The following is a 21,596-nucleotide window of genomic DNA, read 5'->3' on the forward strand; positions in this document are numbered from 1 at the left end:
TTGTCATCGCTGTTGTCATGATTGAGCTGGAGCTGAACTTTGAGGTGCCCGTGCCAACCACTCATCGACAGTGCAACCGTATATAGAAGAATGGCTTTAACATAATACCCAATCCCACTCTTCATCTGGCCTCCAACTTGTCTTAAATCCCAACCAGATAAATTTGCATTGTCTTTTGCATTAAGGCAAGACCTTGAGAACACAGCTCTTTGCAAATCTGTCTTGCACTATAGAGGTGGAGAGCTTTAACAGTGTGTTTTCTTGTCATAATGAACTGCTGTGCCTTAACACTTCTCCTGGGTAAGTTTGATTACTGGTATATGAGATTTTTTTTTTTTTTACTATTTGATGACATTTGACAACAAAAAGTGACTAAAAGCAACAAACTGTAAAATACCAACCTGATTAAATGCGTGTAGTGTGAAAATGCAAAAGTAAAACATTAAATATAATACTGCAGTGACATTTATCCGTTTAGGAAAATATGTCAAGTGTCTGTTTTCAAAATGTAGTGAATAGGAAAGTTCAGTTCCAGGAATATGTTTGTTCTACCCTTGCATGGGTTTTCTCCCAACACTCCCCATATGGAAAAGATATATATAAAATTTATAAAGTTCATACCTGTTTTATACGGAACTTCTATGTAAAGCATGTGACACTCAAACCAGTTCTACGATCCTTAGTAAAGTTGTACTTTATAAACTTGTATAATTTGGGAACTTAAAAGAACAATAGACAGGAATTGCACATACAATATCCTTAATAGATATGTGTAAAATCAAATTCATATGTGTTAGAAAATTATGAGTACAACTAAAATTTTGCAAGTATTAAAGAAAACATAATAGCTGCAGTGGCACATACGGGTACATGATACATTAAAATAAAAAAAACAACATACAGGTAATCCTTGAACAAAATCACATGGAAAAGCACAGATTACTGAAAATTAATTTGTTGTTTTGACACGTAGTAACACAAATGTTAAAAGTTTGCATTTTCTCAAAGACAGGCAGCTCCTTCTCTCTCAACTGATTGATTTTCTTAAAATTATTACATGGGTAACACATAATATTTTAGCAATTTCCAGTAATCCCTCACTACTTTGCGGTTTGACTGTCGCGGATTCACAACTTCATGGGCTGAGTTTATAAAAAATGCGCTGTATTTGTTAAAGATTTGAAAACTGATCTAATTTAATCAAACATGTTATTAATGATAAAAAAATATTTTACAGTGTGTGAACAATAAAACAAGCGTAAAATAGGGTTAAAAACATTTTAATTTATAACACACAAAGACATTGGTGCACCTAAGTGGAGCAGGTTAGGTTTATGGTGCTAAAAATACATAACTAGATCACAAAAAAACAGTGTCTGCACTTCATGGAAATTCACCTAATGCGGCTGGTCTAGGAGCCAATCTAATGTGATAAATGAGGTATTACAGTACATCAAATAAAACAAAATTATTTTTTTAAAATACATTTTATTTTTTTCAAGATGTAATGGCAAAGACAGGAAACAGTACACTTATCCACTCCATTCTTGCTGTTACAAGATTTACCCATAAGAACCCAGACCCATTTTTCCTGAAAGGAAAATTACCGGTTTGTGTGATCTGTGGCGTATACTACAGACCAAGTGAACCACATAAAACACATTTCTGATGTTTATTATTATTATTATTATTTTATTTTTAGAACAACTATTTTTTTTTAATACCAAAGATCTGAATAGTTACATATTTGCCACATTCGGCATCAGTGGTAAACACCTTCTTTTGACGATGAGTAAACAGAGCTTTTCATGCTTGGTAACATAAAAATTGTCTTTTTATTTGCATTTCAACTATATATATCAAAGTTGTGATTTTAATAACAGGGTTTAGCATAAAATTCTTTTCCAATTTTGCTTTCAATCACAAAATTTGCCAATGTTATCAAAAATAAATAAATAAATAAAATAATCCTGCATATTTGGGGGGCATTCATAACAAAATTTTATGGGTACCGAACATCAGTCCTGAAAACTAAAACTAAAAAATATATATACCTTATATGTTTGAGTTCATTTTAATCACATGGCATATAGTGAACCTATATGAAGTATATTATGAAAGCATAATCTCCCTGCAAAATATATACCGGTACACTTTACATGCAGAAAACCTATATATAATGGTAAACCTATATATAATGGTATATATTCGTATATGAAAGGAGTATGTCTTTAAAATTTATATAGAGTTAAAAACTTGTAAGCTTCCATGTCAATCAATGGAAAATATAATTTGCCAAATGCTTTTCTTTTGTACCAAATACATAAGTTTTACTTGTTTCATACTCAAATCCTTTAACTACGTTGCATGAAAAGTATGCGAATGAGGCCACTTTCAAGAGTAAATCATTGTATGAGACTTACACAGATTTATTACTGGGATTTATGTAAATGTGTGTAGCTTTTTTTCTATTTCTTTTTCCAATGAGTCTATTCCCACATATATTTTGTGCCCTGCGATTGACTGATCACCAGTTTACGGTGTAGTGTACCTTTTTCTCCAAGGCAGTGGCTCCTTGCAACCCTAAACAGGATAAGCGATATAAATAATAATTATAAATATAATTTGTTTTTATTCAATTTTACTCCTTTTGTCATTAAATGTAATATACTTTAATGTAAATAAATATTTTGTGTCTTTTTATACCAAAATAAATTAAAGTATTACTATTAAATGAAGCTAATTCAACAATAAATTGATTCCAAAATGCATATTTTAAGAAAAATACAACATCAAATTAGTTAACCACATTCTAATTTGAAGTACAGATTTGTAAATAAGTAAATGTATTTTATTAGTACAGGATTTTTTGTGTTTGCTGTGTAACAAGCTAACATACTGACTTGTAAAAACCTGTATTGACAGTTTTTTTTTGTTTTTTTTTTTTGTTAACTGTTTTTTGGTTGTACTTTACAGGATGATCAGATTAGTTTGTGTATTATTTACTTCTATTCAAATAATCTGTTCTTGTTTTTCCAAGGATCATTCTTCATCATTGGACATTGTGCTTATCCTCCTGGTAGGTGGAACAATACTTTCAAACACACTCAAATCTATCCACAAAGAGATGACGTGCAGCCTCAATGATGTCTAATTTCCTTTTCATGCAGGATCTTGTGACAACTACGTAAATGTTACCGAACCGTTTCGCAATATTGCCTTTTCATCTAATTCCTTCCCTGGCTTCCCAATTGAAGATGGCCACCTTGGAACTCAGTGGTCACGATTCACTGGGATTGGTGGGGATAAAATGATTGGAGGCTGCATATCAGGACCTCGCGGTGGTTTTCAATTCCCTTTTCATTTAACATTTGCCTACCCTACTGAGCAATCTGTCACAGCAACGATAGGGACTGCATATGCTCATAATGGAGGTTGTAATAGCTATGCCATTGACATGGAATTGGTGCTCTGTCCAGGAGAATTCTACATACATAAACCAAGAAGTTACCCAGGTGGTGGTTATGGAATTATAACCTGTAAGAACCCACAAATAAAATGAGTTAATCACTTTTTAATTTACCTTGTCTGATTGCTGTCATGTGTGTGTTTTTTACAGACCATTCTGTGTGTAAAAATGATTCTTGTGGACCACTTGCTCAGTGTAACAGTGATGGAGGGTGCACTTGTGTCACTGGGTATGAATTACTCCCAAGTCATCTGCCGAGAAATAATTCTTATGGTTGTACCGGTAATTAATTGCATCTAGCATGCTTTTTTTTTTTTTTTTTTTTTTAGTGCAGTGAGATTCTCAATTGACATTCCCATACCTTTTCTGCGTATCTTTAAATATACATAGATATAGACGAGTGTACGGCAAATCCAGGTGTTTGTGGAAGTAATTCTGATTGTAACAACACAGTTGGAGCGTATAATTGTAGCTGTCTGGTTGGGTTCATTGCTAAAAACAAAGAACAGCCGCCTGGAAACAACAATGAATGCACAGGTATTGTCTTTCAATGTGTATTAATCTGCCAGGATGTCATGCTTTACAAGCTAATCCAGTCTGTTTCCTCACGTGTTAATTTTTTCCCCATGAAAGATATCGACGAGTGTCTTGAACACCCATGTGGTGATAATGGGGCATGCGAGAATACGGCAGGAAGTTATGATTGTCAATGCAATGAAGGTTACCAAAATGTGGAGGACGCCATTCCAATTTGCCAAGGTGCATGTTTTTTATTATTATTGTGTGAATGCTGAAAAACAAAGTATATACTATCAACAATACAATGTATTTCTAAAATGTTGTAACTCTTACTTTTCCTCCCCTATTATATGACAAATTTAACCAATTATAACTTTCACTTCCATACATTTCTAAGTTTGAAAATTATAAATAATATTCTCCACCAACGTTCACAAGGTTTGACAGATTCAAACTACAATGCTTATTATAAGTATTCACCCCCTTGGATGTTTTCCCCTTTTATTGCATTCATAAATCAATCATGTTCAAAATAATTCGGCATTTTGAACCAAAAAAAATATTGGAAAAATCTTTTTAATGTCGAAGTGGAAACAGACTTCTACAGAAAAATGTCATTGAAATAAAAATATATAAATGAAAACAATTGTTTGCATAGTTATTCACCCTCTTCAAGTCATGATTTTGTTGTTGCAACTTTGGCTGCAATCACAGCTGCAATCTGTGTGGCTAGGTCTTAATGAGTCTTGTACATCTGCCCACTGTAATTTTGCTCCATTTTTCTTTGCAAAACTTCTCAAGCTGTGTCAGGTTGTGCAGGAATTGGGTATGAACAGCCTTTTTTAAGATTGAGGTCTTGGCTTTGACATGGCCACTCCATAACATTTACTTGTTTTTTTTAAACCATTCCTGTGCAGATTTTGCACAATGCTTTGGATCTTTGTCTTGCTGGAATATAAATCGTCTCCTAAGCCGTAGTTCTCTCGCATGCTGAAGAAAATTGTCCCCAAGGATTTCAGTGCATTTTGCAGCATACATTCTGCCGTCTATCTTAACAAGCCTTCAAGGTCCGGCTGCTGAGAAACATCCCTACAGCATGATGCTGCCACCACCATGCTTCACAGTTGGGGATGGTGTGTTTTTTGTGATGTGTAGTGTCTGAAAAGTTGAAAGCCACTGTTGAAGAGAAGTCATATTAGCTCGAGACTAGAGTTTGCCATAGACTTCATAATACTTGCCAGGACACGGTAAACAGGGTAGATCCGTAGGGGGCCTATTTTCAAAAACTTCGAATTCAAATATTTTCAAAACCAAAGCTGCTACCGACCTAAAACCAAAACAGGCACCTACCTTAGCCATATATGAGTCTCCATGAGCAGCAGCATCAACAAATTCAAAGTCGTTCCCTTATAAAATCCCGATAATTATTTTTTTATATAAGTATAACAAAACTTAAAATGGCTATAAAATTCTCAGATTTTACACTAGATGCACAAAAATCACCAAATGCAGAGATAATCACCTATATTTTCAGGATCAATACCAATATTTAACATATCTCATAGGTTTTTGACTAAAATACCAACTTTTTTTTTTTTTTATTTACTGCAAGTTTTCAACAGCTAATAAATCATTCAATTTAACATAAGAAACTTAATACTTGGGGAAAACATGTAGAATCAATTATAAAAAAAAATATGTAAATAGATTATTAATAAATTCTATATACAATCACAGCTTATTATAGAATAGAATAGCCCTTTATTATCATTATACAGTTATACAATAAAATTGTGGAGAATCCTTTTACAGTGCAGGATAAGTTAAAATCTCAAAAGTGACTTGCAAGAATATAAAATGCGTATGAGATAGTCCTATATTTCAGGCAGTGCAAATAATCCATATGGTGTTACCAGTATGTGAGCCTTGTCTTTCAACAACCACATAGCCTTTTTGTATGCCTTGCGTTTTTGTACAAGTCCTAGTTCCTCGCCGTCTCCTTCCTGCCCTCCTCGACTCTGCTCCTTTTCCTGGCGGCCGGCCACTCAAAGTCCTTGTTCTTCCTCACTTCTGAAGTCACATCCTTGGAGAAGTTTGCACCAAAACAGTTGAAGAGGGACCGCCAGGAACTCCAGCAGGTGCTCTTGTGCTTCCTGCACATCCGGGAGTCCCACAGCGACATTCCGAAGGTTGCCATGTGGGCCATGGGGAGAGATTTAGGACCACCCAGCCCGTGTTCAGGTCTCCCTTGTCCTCTGGAATATCTCCAGGATGTTGGCCCTGTGTGTCCCTGTCTTCCTTCTTGCCCGTGCGACCGTGTTGGGGTTGACGACTGCCATGATGAGCCCGACGCTCTGCGTCTCGATTGAAGAGTGCACTACCACTTCTGGGTCAACTTGTAGCCAGCCTTGACAGACTTGTAGTTCTCCCACCTGACCAGCACCTTCCGGTTTGAGAATCGGGCCGTCCTCATTCTCTCAGGCTCCTAAAAAACATGTTTGTTTTAGAAAGATGGGGGTCTTCATTAATCTTTTTTATAAAGTGAATAATGCTGGCCACTTACTTCAGCCCCATACAGCCGTTGTTGTGGAAGCTGCTGTAGATGTTCTTCCAAAGGTGCACGGGGTCAAAGTAGACGAAGATCTTGTTGCCGTCGGCGTAGGGGTTGGTGTAGGACCATGGTGTTTCACTGAAAGTTATTAGATTGAAATATTACATAAAATAAAACACTCCAGTGAGTCAAAGGATAGACTATAAAATACTACTGCTCGTCTACAAAACACTTAATGGCCTTGGACCAAAATACATGCTTGACTTTGTTAGATTCCTATGAGACATCTAGACCCCTAAGGTCGTCTGGAACGGGTCTTCTGCATGTTCCAAGAACAAGAACCAAGCAGGGTGAGGCAGCATTTAGTTATTATGCTCCTCACCTCTGGAACAAGTTTCCCGAACGTCTGAAGTATGCTCAAACTGTTAGCTCCTTTAAATCAGGGCTAAAAACGCTTTTGTTTAGCACTGCATATCCATAACTGTCTATATATTTCAATCTACCTGCCTTCTATTCCTCTTGTGCTTATCTCCATTGCTGATTTCAATGATTTTTAGTAGTAGTTGTTTTTGCTTTATTTTTATTTTTGTTATATTTTTATTTATTTATTTTTATTCTGTGATTAAATGCGATCTTTTGTCTTGGTTTTTACGTTGTGTTGATTTAAATGTGATTTTTATGGTCTTCATGTGATGTAAAGCACTTTGAATTGCCTTGTGTTGAATTGTGCTGTATAAATAAATTTGCCTTGCCTTGCCTTGCCTTAAAAGCTGATTGTTTTTTAATATGGACGCCGAAATGTAGAGATACAAAAAAACATCTAGAGATACAAAATTCGACATGGCCTCCATAGCAAAACAATGAGCTATTTCCGTTGAAAATTCTTGTGAATAATTGCTTAAATCCCTGAATTCTTAATAGATATGAATGTAAAACATTCTCGATTCCTACGTTAGGAGCAAAAAACCGTGCAGGTAGCATTTATTTTACGTAAATATTGCAAATGTGCGGTTCGTCTTTCAGTTCACTGTGGCTCCGCGTAACCACAAGTCCACAACAAAGAGCTTTTTACATTGAAATTCTTGTGAATGAATGCTGAAATCCCAGAATTCTTTATAGATATGGACGTAAAACAGTCTCATTCTTGGTTAAAAGCAAAAGAAAGCGTGCAGGTATCATTTATTATTTTACGTACGTAAATATGGCAAATGTGCGGCTCGTCTTTAAGTTCACTGTGGCGCCACCTAACCACAAGTCCACAACAAAGAGCTTTTTTTGTTGAACCTCTTGTGAATAAATGCAAGAACCGGGCAGTTGGCAATTATTTTACGTAAATATTGCGAGGTATGGAGCGGCTAATTTCTCCAATTGATTTTTTTCACAATGTTTCAAAATGCATGCATGGTACAAAAAATATATTAATTAACTTGAATCCTTGAACAAATCACTCCTGAGACAATCCTTCTTGTTAGTATGTGGTCCAGATTTCGTACTTTATGAATGTACGTAATTCCGGCATTGTGCTCCAAGCATCTGTCAGATTTTCACTCCCACCGATATCTAATATATGAAGCAGAATCATACAGCCCTCTACGGGCAGGCGGTGCTCAGTGAATGCCAAATGTGTCCAGTGAAGTAATTTTGATGTCTATGAGTTTGCCTAAAAAGTATGTGGAAGACTCCATGGTCAAGTGGAAAAAGATTATTTAGTCTAATGAGACCAAAATAAGAGTTTTTTGGATAACATACATGACAGTATGTATGGCGGAAAACAAACACTGCACATCACCAAAAATACACCATCCCAAATGTGAAACACGGTGATGGCAGCGTCATGCTGTAGGGATGTTTCTTAGCAGCTGGACCTGAAAGGCTTGTAAAGATAGACGGCAGAATGAATGCGGCAAAATACACCAAACTCCTGGGGGACAATCTTCTTCAGTCTGCAAAAGAATTACGGCTTGGGGGAAGATTTATTTACCAACAAGACACTTATTCAAAGCGTACTGCAAAAGCTCCACAGCAATAGTTAAAAAAGAACCAAGCAAATGTTCTGGAGTGGCTGTGTCAAAGCCCAGGCCTCAATCCTATAGAGAATTTGAGGCTGGACTTAAAAAGGGCTGAGCAACCTGACAGCGTAAGCAGAAGAATGGAGCAAAATTACAGTGGGCTGATGTACAACACTGATTGAAACCCAGCCACACAGACTCACTGCTGTGATTTCAGCCAAAGGTGCATCTACAAAATAATGACTTGAAGGGGGTGAATAACTATGCAAACAATTATTGTCATTTACAGGATATTTTTTATTTAACTGACATTAGTCTGTAGAAATCTGTTTCCACTTTGACATTGAAAAGGTTTTTCCAAACATTTTGGAGTTAAAATGGCAAGTTGTTTTGACCATAGTTGATTAATGAATGCACAAAAAGGGGAAAACATTCAAGGTGGTAAATACTTAAGATAGGCACTCTATTTCCACTTGGCAATGTGTAGTACTTTCCAATCGCCAACATTTTCAAAAATAAGTAGTCAATATGAGAAACTCTGACTCCATTGCACCAATTAACTGGCTTCCTTAGCACAACACTGGCACGTTTTTCCGAGCCTGGTGGTAGTAGAAATTGTTTGCTCAGTGGAAAGTTGACACGTGCTTATACAATGCTGGTCAAAAGTATTGGTACCCCTACAATTCTGTCAGATAATGATCAATTTCTCCCAGAAAATGGTTGCAATTACAAATGATTTGGTAGTAATATCGTCATTTATTTTGCCTGCAATGAAAAAACACAAAAGAGAAAGAAAAAAAGTCATGGTCATGGGTCTTCCAGCAGGACAATGACCCAAAACACACTTCAAATAGCACTAGAAAATGGTTTGAGAGAAAACACTGGAGACTTCTAAAGAGGCCAGCAATGAGTCCAGACCTGAATCCCATAGAACACCTGTGAAGAGATCTGAAAATGGTGGTTTGGAGAAGCCATCCTTCAAATCTCAGAGACCTGGAGCAGTTGGCCAAAGAAGAATGGTCAAAAATTCCAGCAGAGCATTGTAAGAAACTCATTGATGGATACTGGAAGCGATTGTTCGCAGTTACTTTGTCGAAAGGTTTTGCTACCCAGTATTAGGCTGAGGGTGCCAATACTTTTGTCCAGCCCATTTATGGAGTTTTGTGCAAAATAATAATGATTTTTTTTTTCTTCCATTCACTTTTGTGTTTTTCATCACAAGCAAAATAAATGAAAATATTACTACCAAAGCATTTGCAATCATTTTTGGGGAGAAATTGAGCATTATCTGATAGAATTGCAGTGGTGCCAATACTTTTGGTGAGCAGTGTATGAGTATGAGCAGACTTGCCGGGCAGATCACATTCTCCACTTGTTTCATTGTCAGATATTGATGAATGTTTGGATTCTATGCTCTGTGGTCCGCACTCTGAATGTATCAACACACCTGGTCTTTATACCTGCGAATGCCAAGTGGGCTTTTCTCCAACTGAACCGGACCAGCCACCCGATGACACAAACAACTGTCTTGGTAAACCCGCACTTTGTGGAAAAAGCAACACTGGACAAAATTCACTTTTAGTAAGAGAATTAGCAATTTATATTTCCAGACTGGGTTGAGTTTTAACAACCAAAGCTATAGACAATGCAGTGGTAACATTTAAAAGCAATATTTTGATTGAGTATAACTTAGGAATGTGTATTTCTATCATATCCAGGATGCTTTTTATGGCCTCTCAATTAAAAATTTTGTAATTTTTTTCTGCTCAGATAATGACGAGTGTAACGAAGATGCAACAATTTGTGGTCCTCATTCCAACTGCACAAACTCAGTGGGATCATATATTTGCACTTGCTTCAATGGATACCGGCTGAATAACCCAGAAGTCATTGCCAGCAATACCAACCCTTGCTCAGGTGTGTACTACTGTATTTGTCAAATCCACAAGCATTGCCCTGATTAAGCGCTTGACCGTTTATCTTTTTAAATTGCATTTTATGTTTTTCTATAGATATAGATGAGTGTAGTGAGGTGCCTGATATATGTGGTTATCAAACAGTCTGTACTAATGCACCTGGAACATTCTATTGTTCCTGCCCGGATGGTTTTTACCCTTCAACTGGGATTTTATGGATTGTTGGGGTCTCTTTTTGCAAAAGTAAGTCTAAAATACACACTAATCCAATTACAGTCATGTTTTTTCCTCAATAATTTTGTGATGAACATAACATTCCACAGATCTTCAGGATATTCTCAATGAAATACATCCTCCAGCGGTGAGTTATGCTTTGGAAAATTATTCTGTATGCCCTGAATGGATTATCCAAGTATTTAAATCAGTTAAAGTGGTTGTATTTCTTGCAGGGCTGGACAAAAGAGAGAATGTTTCTTGACAATATGGACCAACAACTTCTAAACAATACAGAAATCCTTTTACCTGTGCCAGTCAGTACCCCTAAATAATTTATTTTCTGTTGTGCCGTCAAAATACAGTAAATTTGTTTTATTATAATCTTGAAATGCGATGATGTTTCTTTAGCCTTTCTTGTGTTAATATATTTAATTTTGCTAATATATTTAATTTTGGGTTTTTCTTTATTGTACTTTAGATTACCAAAAAAAAAAAAACTCCTCACACATTTGGCCATCGTGTTTGGAGTTTTTTTCTGGATACTCCGTTTTCATTCCGCATACCAAAACCACATTCATTGTAGGCTACAATTTGTCAATAGGTATAAATGTGAGTATGAATGGTCATTAGTCGTAGCTTGCCCCTTCCCTAGAGTCGGCTGCAATAGCTGTAATGAGGATATGCATTACCAAGAATAGACGGCTGAAAAAATAAAAAAACAAACAAACTACTAACAACCGGTAGCAGTAAAAAAAAAACTCCCTAACGGAGACCCCCCCCTAACCTTTATTAAAACAAGGGACACATTCCTTAACAAATATCCAATGGCATGCTACGAGACAAAAATGTTGCAAAACAGATTTGTACAAAATGGGTTTTTATGTGGCTTCTTCCATCTAGTAGAACCACATTTAATTGCCCTGCCGGTCACTAAATTTTCCTGCCATAGAGAGATCAACAAACATAAAAAATTGTACTAGAGAAATAATTTTAAAACTAATTACAGTGGAATCATTTCCTACAGCAGAGTGGTTGGAAACGAGAATGATCCCATGATCTCAGAACTTGGAGTCATCGTGCTAGCAAGTCGGCCACTGTGCGGCCTCATTCAAAAAATGTAAAGCTTTTTTTCTTCAGAAGGAGGAACATTCCCTTTGGACGCAGTAACATTAGCTCTATGATTAATCATAAATTTTAATTACCTTGGTGACTCATACCAGCTCCATGTTCTTACTCTCCCCAGACAGTGGCAAACAGCTTTTCAGCATCTATGGTACAAGTTATACAATCATATATGCTTCATTCTTTGCTGGACACACTTAACAGTTCGCTGTTAAATTGAATATGTGCTAAAGGAGGTGTCGGGTGTTGGACCACGGGCTGAAAAAATCAAGGTGAGCAGTGAAGGAGATGGAGAAACAGGAAGTAAGATTCTTGCCATTTCAGACCGCCTTATAAGTGCCATGGTGTCACCGAATCAGAATGAAACAACAATTACCTTGAACAGTTCAACAGTGGGTAAGATATTTTCACCCATAGACTTCATAATGTATTGACGGGACACGGGGCCAAAAAATAGGGGGTCTGCATTGTTGGGGAGGCCGTCAAAGCTGACCGAGTGAAATCACAGACAAAGAGCTTTTTTCGTTGAAAATGATTTGGAATGAATGCTTAAATCCCTGAATTCTTTATAGATATGGACGTAAAATTGTCTTGATTCTTGGTTAAAAGCAACAAAAAAAAAAAAAAAGTGCAGTTTGCATTTATTTTATGTAAATATGTCAAAGTACAATGCTAGTCTGTTAAGGAACGTAGCTAGCGGCCGGCTTATGTAAACAGAGCTTTCCTGGTTAAAATTCTTGTGAATAAATGCTTAAATCCCTGAATTCTTTATATATATGGCTGTAAAACAGTCTCGATTCTTGGTTAAAAGCAAAAAAAACATGCAGTTAGCATTTATTTTATTTCATGTAAATATGCCAAAGTACATTGCTAGGAGAATGTAGCTAGTGACTGCCTCATGTAAACAGAGATTTTCTGGTTAAAATTCTTGTGAATAAATGCTTAAATCCCTGAATTCTATATATATATGGACGTAAAACAGTCTTGATTCTTGGTTAAATGCAAAAAAACGTGCAGTTAGCGTTTATTTTACGTAAATATGTCGCCGTACAATGCTAGTCCGTTAGCAAATGTAGGTCGAGGCCGCCTTATGTAAACAGAGCTTTTCCGGTTAAAAATCTTGTGAATAAATGTTTAAATCCACAAATTCTTTATAGATATGGACGTAAAACAGTCTCAGTTCCTGTTTACAAGCAAAAAAAAAAAAACACAAAAACGTGCAGTTAGCATTTATTTTATGTAAATATGTCAAAGAACAATGCTAGTCTGTTAGGGAACGTAGCTAGCGGCTGCCTTATGGAAACAGAGCTTTTCCGGTTAGAATTCTTGTGAATAAATGCTTAAATCCCCGAATTCTATATATATACAGTATATGGGCGTAAAACAGTCTCGATTCTTGGTTAAATGCAAAAAAACGTGCAGTTAGCATTTATTTTACGTAAATATGTCGAAGTACAATGCTAGTCTGTTAGCGAATGTAGCTAGAGGCCGCCTTATGTAAACAGAGCTTTTCCGGTTAAAAATCTTGTGAATTAATGCTTAAATCCACAAATTCTTCATAGATATGGACATAAAACAGTCTCAGTTCTTGGTTACAAGCAAAAAAAAAAGTGCAGTTAGCATTTATTTTATGTAAATATTGCAAACTATGACGCCAATGTAATAAAGGCTAATTTCTCCTATTGATTTTTTTCACAGTGTTTCAAAATGCATGCATGCTACAAAAAATATAATAATTACCTTGAATCCTCGAACAAATCACCCCTGAGACAATCCTTCCTGTTTGTATGCGATACAGCTTTTGTAGTTTTTCAACAGAAATCCGGCGTTAGATCGCTGTGTACATGTGTTTGTGAATAGCGCCTCTTGATGCGGGCAGCCCCTACTTGAATGTGAGGTGCAGTGCATGACCGATCTAACCCAGGGGTCCCCATCTGCCGGGCCGCGGACCGGTACCGGTCCGTGGCGCATTTGCGACCGGGCCGCAAAGAAAAAAAATAATTTAATAACGACCGCATTATGGCCGAATTAACCCTGTGCCCCTGCTTAACACACCAATATCTCTGTCTACTCTAGATATAATACTACGGGATAGATTACAATGTTGTCATAGAAGTCCATTGATCGGACTGCTAGCAGTACATCTTGTTTGTGTATATAATATATCTAGTGATAGGGATTTCTTTGTGTCAATCGGAAACCATCAGTCAGAACGAACCAAATTCACGTGTGGAGTCCCTCAAGGGTCAATTCTTGGACCACTCTTATTTAACATCTATATGCTTCCGTTAGCTCAGATAATGGAACAGTATGACATCTCCTATCACGCCTATGCAGATGACACACAACTGTACATTTCTGTGTCCCCACATGATTATAGTCCCTTAGTCACCCTGAGCAAATGCATTCATCAAATCAATGAATGGATGTGCCAGAATTTTCTCCAGTTAAATGTGCAGAAGACAGAGGTGATCATTTTTGGGCCAAAAAAGGAAAGGTCAAAGATAAGCAGCCAACTTAGCACAATGTCACTTACAGCTACAAATCAAGTCAGAAACCTTGGCGTAATTATTGACTCAGACCTAAAATTTGATAGCCATTTAAAGTCCGTCACTAAATCCGCTTATTACCACCTAAAAAATATAACCAGAATTAAGGGGCTTCTGACTCAACAAGACATGGAAAAACTTATGCATGCATTCATTTTCAGCAGATTGGACTATTGCAACGGTATATTTACAGGTCTTGATAAAAAATCAGTCAGGAAGTTGCAGCTGGTACAGAATGCTCCAGCCAGAGTCCTCACAAATACAAGGAAGCTGGACCACATTACACCAGTTTTGAAATCGCTACACTGGCTTCCAGTAAGTCAAAGGATAGACTATAAAATACTACTGCTCGTCTACAAAACACTTAATGGCCTTGGACCAAAATACATGCTTGACTTGTTAGAGTCCTATGAGACATCTAGACCCCTAAGGTCGTCTGGAACCGGTCTTCTGCATGTTCCAAGAACAGGAACCAAGCAGGGTGAGGCAGCATTTAGTTATTATGCTCCTCACCTCTGGAACAAGTTACCCGAACGTCTGAAGTATGCTCAAACTGTTAGCTCTTTTAAATCAGGGCTAAAAACGCTTTTGTTTAGCACTGCATATCTATAACTGTCTATATATTTCAATCTACCTGCTTTCTATTCCTCTTGTTTTTATCTCCATTGCTGATTTCAATTATTATTATTTGTAGTAGTTTTTGTTTTATTTTTATTTTATTTATTTTTATTCTGTGATTAAATGCGATCTTTTGTCTTCGTTTCTACGTTGTGTTGATTTAAATGTGATTTTTAAGATCTTTATGTGATGTAAAGCACTTTGAATTGCCTTGTGTTGAATTGTGCTATATAAATAAATTTGCCTTGCCTTGCCTAGTGCGCTTGTCCTCGATAATAGCGTATTACTAGGCCGCGGCGCAGCACATTTGTTCCCGGAAATAATTAGCCCCCACACGAGCGAAGATAACAGGAAAACAGACGTCTTTAGAAATATTTTTATGGTGAAAAGGGCACCTGACGAGCCTACAACCTCGAAGACCCACGAACTGCGAAGGAGTGGATTCGTGACCCGTTTGTGAATAAACAGAGAGATCGCAAATGACGGCGACCTTATTAAACGTACATTTGAGACAACAACTCTACCGAGGTTCTGGATTAAAGTCATTCTGGAATATCCTGACATCGCGACAAGAGCGCTGAAAACCTTGCTACAATTTCCAACATCGTATCTTTGTGAAGCGGGCTTCTTAATTAATGTTTAACGACAAGGCGAAGTCGTTAATGGTGAGCGCGGTGTGCAGCTGTTGTGTGAAGCTTACATGGCAGGATGAATCTGAGGAGAACTTTTCTACAAGTCCTTCCATGATCAAACGTAAGTTAATATTCCTTTCTTTCAAGAAAGTTTGTAGTGTTTATTTTGGAATCGCTGCATTTGCGCATTTTGCGGCTATGTTTAACGTTACGCGCATGCGCAGAACTGCATCGTTGCAATTTTTGATGGGTTGCAAAATTTGTCAGAACACCGGTCCGTGAAAAAAAAAGACCCAAATACCACCGGTCCGTGGTGCAAAAAAGGTTGGGGACCCCTGATCTAACCCGTCAATACCATTATGAAGTCTACATTTCACCTTCATATTATCTTATATACCACACGGTTTCTGTAATATTGCTATGGCATTAAGTAATTATAAACCTTGTTTGGGCAAGCGTTTACTCTAGAGACTTTTGTGCCTGGGAGTAGTGATGAAAGTGACTCTCATCTCTTCGTGAATGGAAACATCATGGACATTAACCTCAAAAGTCTGGCTGGAAACAACAATGGTGAGATTGGAATGAATAACATTTAAACAATACTATGAATGTTTTACGCAATTTTAGGAAAACAAGTTATTGTAATTTGTGATAGTATATCAGGATGAAAATCATGTCACAAAATCTAATGATGACCAGATAAATCTTTTTTCTCATCCACTATTTGATCGTGTGATTAAAATTCTTCATCCGTTGAATCTGATTCCAGAACATTAGTTTTCGTGTTTATTTCTTACAAAGAAATGTGTTACTTGAGTTGTTTCACCAGTGCTTCATTCTGGTTCCCCCAGGTTCAGTTGCAGTGGCCTTTATGACACTGACAGGTATGGAGAGTCTCCTCAGTCATCAATACTTTGAAACTGAGAACAGAACGGAGATGTACTCGGATGTTATCACTGCAGTCTTACCCTCAGTGAACAACACGAACCTCACCGAACCTGTCAACTTCACTATTCAACACAAAAGGGTCCTATGTCTCGATTTAAAACAGCTTTTCAAAATTATACAGTGTATAATGTTTGCTAACTTTCGGCACATATCATAATTCTAATTTTATCAGCTCCTACCTGAATCTGGTTTGGTGACTTGTGTGTACTGGGAAGGCAAAACAGAAAAGATGGACAATGAAGGAACTGAAACCATGAAATGGTCAGTCAATGGATGTTGGGTTGCACACTCGAATGAGAACTTCACTGTGTGTAGCTGCTCTCATCTCTCCACATTTGCCCTTATCCTTCAAATTGGCGAGGTACTTTTTTATAATTAGTCAAACATGAACAAATTTGTATATTTGCTTATACTGACAGAGTGTTCCTTCTCTGAGCCTCAACCAGAGGATGATTTTTTAGAGTGGCTGAACAGGATTTGCGTCATTGTTGGACTCTTCTTCTTCGCTTTGGCCATCCTCACCTTTCTTCTATGTAGCTGGAATGCCAAAATCAACAACACAGCACGTCTTCATCTGTGTATCAGCCTTTCTTTTTCCCATCTCCTGCTGTTGTGGAATGACAGATATGTTGAAGATGAGGTACACTGAAATCCAGACCTGTGTAGAAGGGTAGACATGGCCCCGTGGAGAAATTTAGCTGAAAATGTTATGTGTGCTATCAGCAACCTTTGAGTACTCTCTTGATGGACATTTCTGATGTCTCCACAGCTGGCTTGCACCGTCATAGCTGGACTCCTTCACTTTTTTGTAGTTGCAAGCTTTGTGTGGATGTTGTTGGAGGCCTTGCAGCTTTACCTGCTCATCCGGAAACTCTCCAGAGTGCAGGTGATCCAAAGAGATGGTCTTCCTAGGCTCTTCCTCTACTTGATTGGCTACGGTGTTCCGTTTGTGATTGTGGGTGTTTCTGCACTGGTGTACTCTGATGGATATGGAGCCACAAATTCAAAAGAGTGAGTCACATAAACAGAAAATTACATACTGTATTTTATTTATACTAATGTACAGAATAACACAGGCATATTTGAGAATATGGGCTGATGTTGGATTGAATTTCAGCTGCTGGCTGTCGCAAAAGCAAAACTTTAGGTGGGCTGCATCAGGGCCAATTATTGCTGTTCTTGCAGTGAGTAGACTTATTATTAATTATTAATCACAGCAGTGGTGCTTAAAATAAAATTGTTCGAGATGTCTTTAGAACTCATGATTACCATGCTTTTTCTACTAGCTTAACATCATCTTGTTTTGTGCAACTTTATGGAGTCTGAGACCTACTTTGACTGACATGAGAAGTGATGTTTCTCAATCCAGAGACACAAGGTACAGTGTATGTCTTTCTCTTTTTTTGTGCTTAATTAAAAAAAAAGTAACTTTTAAAGGGAGTTAATGTGGATTTGTACATATTAACCACACATTCAGTACATTTTATGTTTACAGCCTAAGAGACTGTAAAGCTGGCTTTACAGAGTTCTTGCACAATTATTTATCCATAGTACAGGTTGAGCACTATTAAATATACAATGGTGCATCATTTGACGATAACTGTAACTGCTAACTGTAATACTGAATTTTTTTTAGACATAGCTTGTTTTGAATCTCATTAAATCATTTGAATTGAACAGACTGTAGATTAATCTAATTGTAATTTCATAATAATATTAAGAAAACTTTATACTCCAATACAGGTTGATTATTTTTAAAATTGTGGCCCAGTTTGCCATTTTGGGCTGTGCTTGGATTATTGGGCTATACCAGAGCAACCTTTTCTTCCATGTCCTCTTCATACTTCTGAACTCCCAGCAAGGAACCTTGCTGTACATTGTACACTGTGTGCTCAACAAAGAGGTCAGACCCTACTAATACATAAGTATTCAATAAAGGAATACTTATTTAGCACTTTTATCTACATAGTTACAGTGCCTAATTTGCTTTACATTGGTTCACATTCATTCATTTAAATAGTCACACACCAGTGATGTTGACATAACCATTGGGAGTATTTTCTCTTGCACAAAGACCACTTCAGAGCGAGGATCAAACTCCTGACACTATGGTTTCTGGACTAACCACGCCACCGACACCCCATGATATAATATTCATACAATGAAAAATGTCACACTTAAGTATTTCTATAATATGTTTAGTATTGCAATGGACTAATTCGATTAACATGCATTTTCTAGGTTAGGGAGGAATACAGGAAATGGTTGTCATGTTTATGTAACAAGATACAAGAAGATATGGTGAGTATACTGTATTCTTCCTTCTTGTGAGTGGTCAACCTTCTTAGTGTAATATAATAATATGCCTGCCACCAATTAAAATATGTATTTTTTAATTGGTGGTAGGTATATCATATATATCGCAAATTTATATATAAATTTGCGAACTTGGGTCACATCAAGCTTTGTGGGTGCTCCTGGTTATTGGGGGTGGAGGTGGGGCAATTGCTTGTTTTTGAGTAATATCAGGCCTAGGGTTGCCAACTGTCACAGAACATAGGAAGTTCCGATTGGTACGGCGGCGGTACCAACTGAAACTTCCTATAATCTTGGTTGTCCCGCAAAATCCCGGACAGTATATTAATGAGTGTCTATCCTGTCTAATATGTGTATTTGCACAAACACATTTAATATACAGAGAGACCAAGCACTTTCTTATTTCAGAGTCAATTTCCTGTTCTATGGTATCAATTTATTTTCTCATTGAAATCATTGCTGGTCGCATTACGTGGAGTCATCAAAAAGACATGAAAAAGGCAATGAAAATGCAAAACACTTTGGAGTTTATCAGTTTAGACTTTTACACAGTTGTAATCTGAGGTTTTTCATACGTAAATTGTGTGTCTTGGCTCAATAAAGCTTGAGAAACACTGCATTAGATTATGCACTTGGGCCTATTCTTGTGACTGACAAGTTTTGCAGTACAATCATCTGAGGGTACATTTAAAATGAATGTGGACATTGTTCTTTCAACAGGGAGATGTACAGTCAGTGGCAGAGGATTTAGGGTGAGGAGGAAAGACACTGCGTTAAAGACTGAAGACTTGGACTATGTATAGCACCGTATAATTCAACTGTATGTATTTGTGAACCTCTCTTGTATTCACTACTATCCAATAAATATTCAAAAATTTAATAGTTCTTTCTTTTCACATCGTATGAATGTAATTGACAGTAAATAACCTCATGTGCGACACATATAAACAATTTTATCGTTCCAAATATGTGAAGTTGTCAAGTGTGAAAAGATACACGGAGGGCCTGTCCCCTTTTGCATTATTTGCTTACGGAATGTGTGGGTCTTTAGCAAACAGTGTGCCTGTCTAAAAGAAACACACGCTTCACAATGTAAAACATTCAAGCCTTAGGTGACATTTCCCTTCTAAAGTATATCTTACTTTACAAGACAAATTGAAGGGACAGGCAGGCAAAACAACACTTTCGCACTGAGACAAAAGGCATTTTCCTACAATTAAGGCTGATGCAAGATAGACCTTGGTTTCACTGTACTACATTATCAAGAAAACTATGGAGGTAGATTTGTGCCTTTATTATTCAATTTTAAAAAAAAGTTGATTCAATCAAAATCTATATTTTCAATAAAAAAGTCACTTCAATAAAAAAAAAAAAAAAAAAAAAAAAAAACGTATTTGAATGCAAAAATAAATTTGAAACTCAAAAAAATGCATTTGAAAACTATTTTTCTTTGACCGAATTATTTTTTTGACTGAAGCTTTTTTGATTGAAACCATTTTTTTTTTTTGATTGAAGTAGTGTTGTTTTGTGTTTGGGCCACTTTTTGGCTAGGACATTTGTGCCTTTATTATTCAATTTAAAAAAAAAGTTGCTTCAATCAAAATCTACATTTTCAATAAAAAAGTCAGTTCAATAAAAAAAAAAGTATTTGAATGCAAAAATAAATTTGAAACTCAAAAAAAATGCATTTGAAAACTGTTTTTCTTTGACTGAAGTTTTTTTGATTGTAACAACTTTTTTGATTGAAGTAGTGTTGCTTTGCCTTTGGGCCACTTTTTGGCCAGGACATTTGTGTCTTTATTATTCAATCAAAAAATAAGTTGCTTCAAACAATAAATATATTGTCAAAAGAAAAATAACTTCAATCGAAAAAAGAAATATTTAAATCATAGAAAAAAAGTTTTTGAATGCGAAAAAATATTTGAGACTCAAAAATTTGAATTTGAACACTTACTTTTTCATTGAAAATGTTTTCTTTCATTGAAGCAATCCTATTTGGCTTTGGGTCGTATTGTGAGTAGGACATTTATGTCTAAATAATTCAATTCCCAAAAAAGTTGCTTCAATCAAAAAAAATATATATATTTTCAATCAAAGAAAAAAAATCATTTGCCAAATTTGCCGGTGGCCCCCCACCCTTGACCAGACCATGCGCTCGGGGTCCCGCCGAATATATATTTTGATTGAAGCAACTTTATTTGGATTGAATAATAAAGACACATATCTACCTTCATGGGAAACTTCCTGTAGGTAGTAGGCTATATGAACACACGCATGGTATGTGTCATTCTTGTTTGATAAAGAGACCCCCCTCCCCCAGTTATTGTGACTAAATTACATTTTTTTGGGGTGGAGAATTACATTTTGTCATATTTATAATAATAATACCAACAGTTTTAAGTTAATTCTGCCATTCCACTTCAAACTGAATATCCACTGATTTTGTTAGTAGTGTGTAGAACAGGATTTGAGTATTCACACTAGCTTTTCTGTTATATTATAATACCATATCCCTTGAAACAATCTAACTATCCTATCCAAAACCAAGCAGCAGTATTGATGTAATATGCAGTAACTACCGTTAGATGTCAGACAAGAGCTGAAAAATTAAAGCGCTTCTGATTTATTGACCGTCTGTGATTCACATGTTCGCTTTAGTAGCCCTTAAAGCTAGACCATAACTCTGGTAGTTTTACACACCTGTAACACATTGCTCCCGTCAGGCAACATA

At 36.6% G+C, this 21,596-nt stretch overlaps 1 protein-coding gene across 1 annotated transcript; it reads left to right on the forward strand.

The window, feature by feature from the left end:
* Positions 1 to 269: 269 nt before the first annotated feature.
* LOC130904726 (adhesion G protein-coupled receptor E1-like) lies at positions 270 to 19,684 on the forward strand. Its single transcript, XM_057817676.1, has 23 exons — positions 270 to 300; positions 3,041 to 3,079; positions 3,171 to 3,539; positions 3,620 to 3,751; positions 3,860 to 4,006; positions 4,103 to 4,228; positions 9,936 to 10,079; positions 10,319 to 10,465; positions 10,561 to 10,707; positions 10,788 to 10,825; positions 10,914 to 10,994; positions 11,924 to 11,953; positions 12,036 to 12,198; positions 16,058 to 16,171; positions 16,453 to 16,628; positions 16,722 to 16,910; positions 16,986 to 17,189; positions 17,319 to 17,560; positions 17,667 to 17,733; positions 17,836 to 17,927; positions 18,293 to 18,452; positions 18,791 to 18,850; positions 19,586 to 19,684. The coding sequence occupies exons 1-23, from the start codon at positions 270 to 272 to the stop codon at positions 19,619 to 19,621; spliced, it is 2,934 nt and encodes a 977-aa protein (XP_057673659.1). The 3' UTR covers positions 19,622 to 19,684.
* The last annotated feature ends 1,912 nt before the right edge of the window (positions 19,685 to 21,596 follow it).

Source organism: Corythoichthys intestinalis, chromosome 16 (assembly GCF_030265065.1).
Source record: "Corythoichthys intestinalis isolate RoL2023-P3 chromosome 16, ASM3026506v1, whole genome shotgun sequence".
NCBI classification, from domain to species: domain Eukaryota; kingdom Metazoa; phylum Chordata; class Actinopteri; order Syngnathiformes; family Syngnathidae; genus Corythoichthys; species Corythoichthys intestinalis.

Coding starts and splice junctions, on each gene's coding strand:
- LOC130904726 (XM_057817676.1), top strand. CDS start 270: ATGAACTGCTGTGCCTTAACACTTCTCCTGG. Junction 10,466..10,560: donor CAATACCAACCCTTGCTCAG/GTGTGTACTACT, acceptor GTTTTTCTATAG/ATATAGATGAGTGTAGTGAG. Junction 10,826..10,913: donor ATGAAATACATCCTCCAGCG/GTGAGTTATGCT, acceptor TATTTCTTGCAG/GGCTGGACAAAAGAGAGAAT.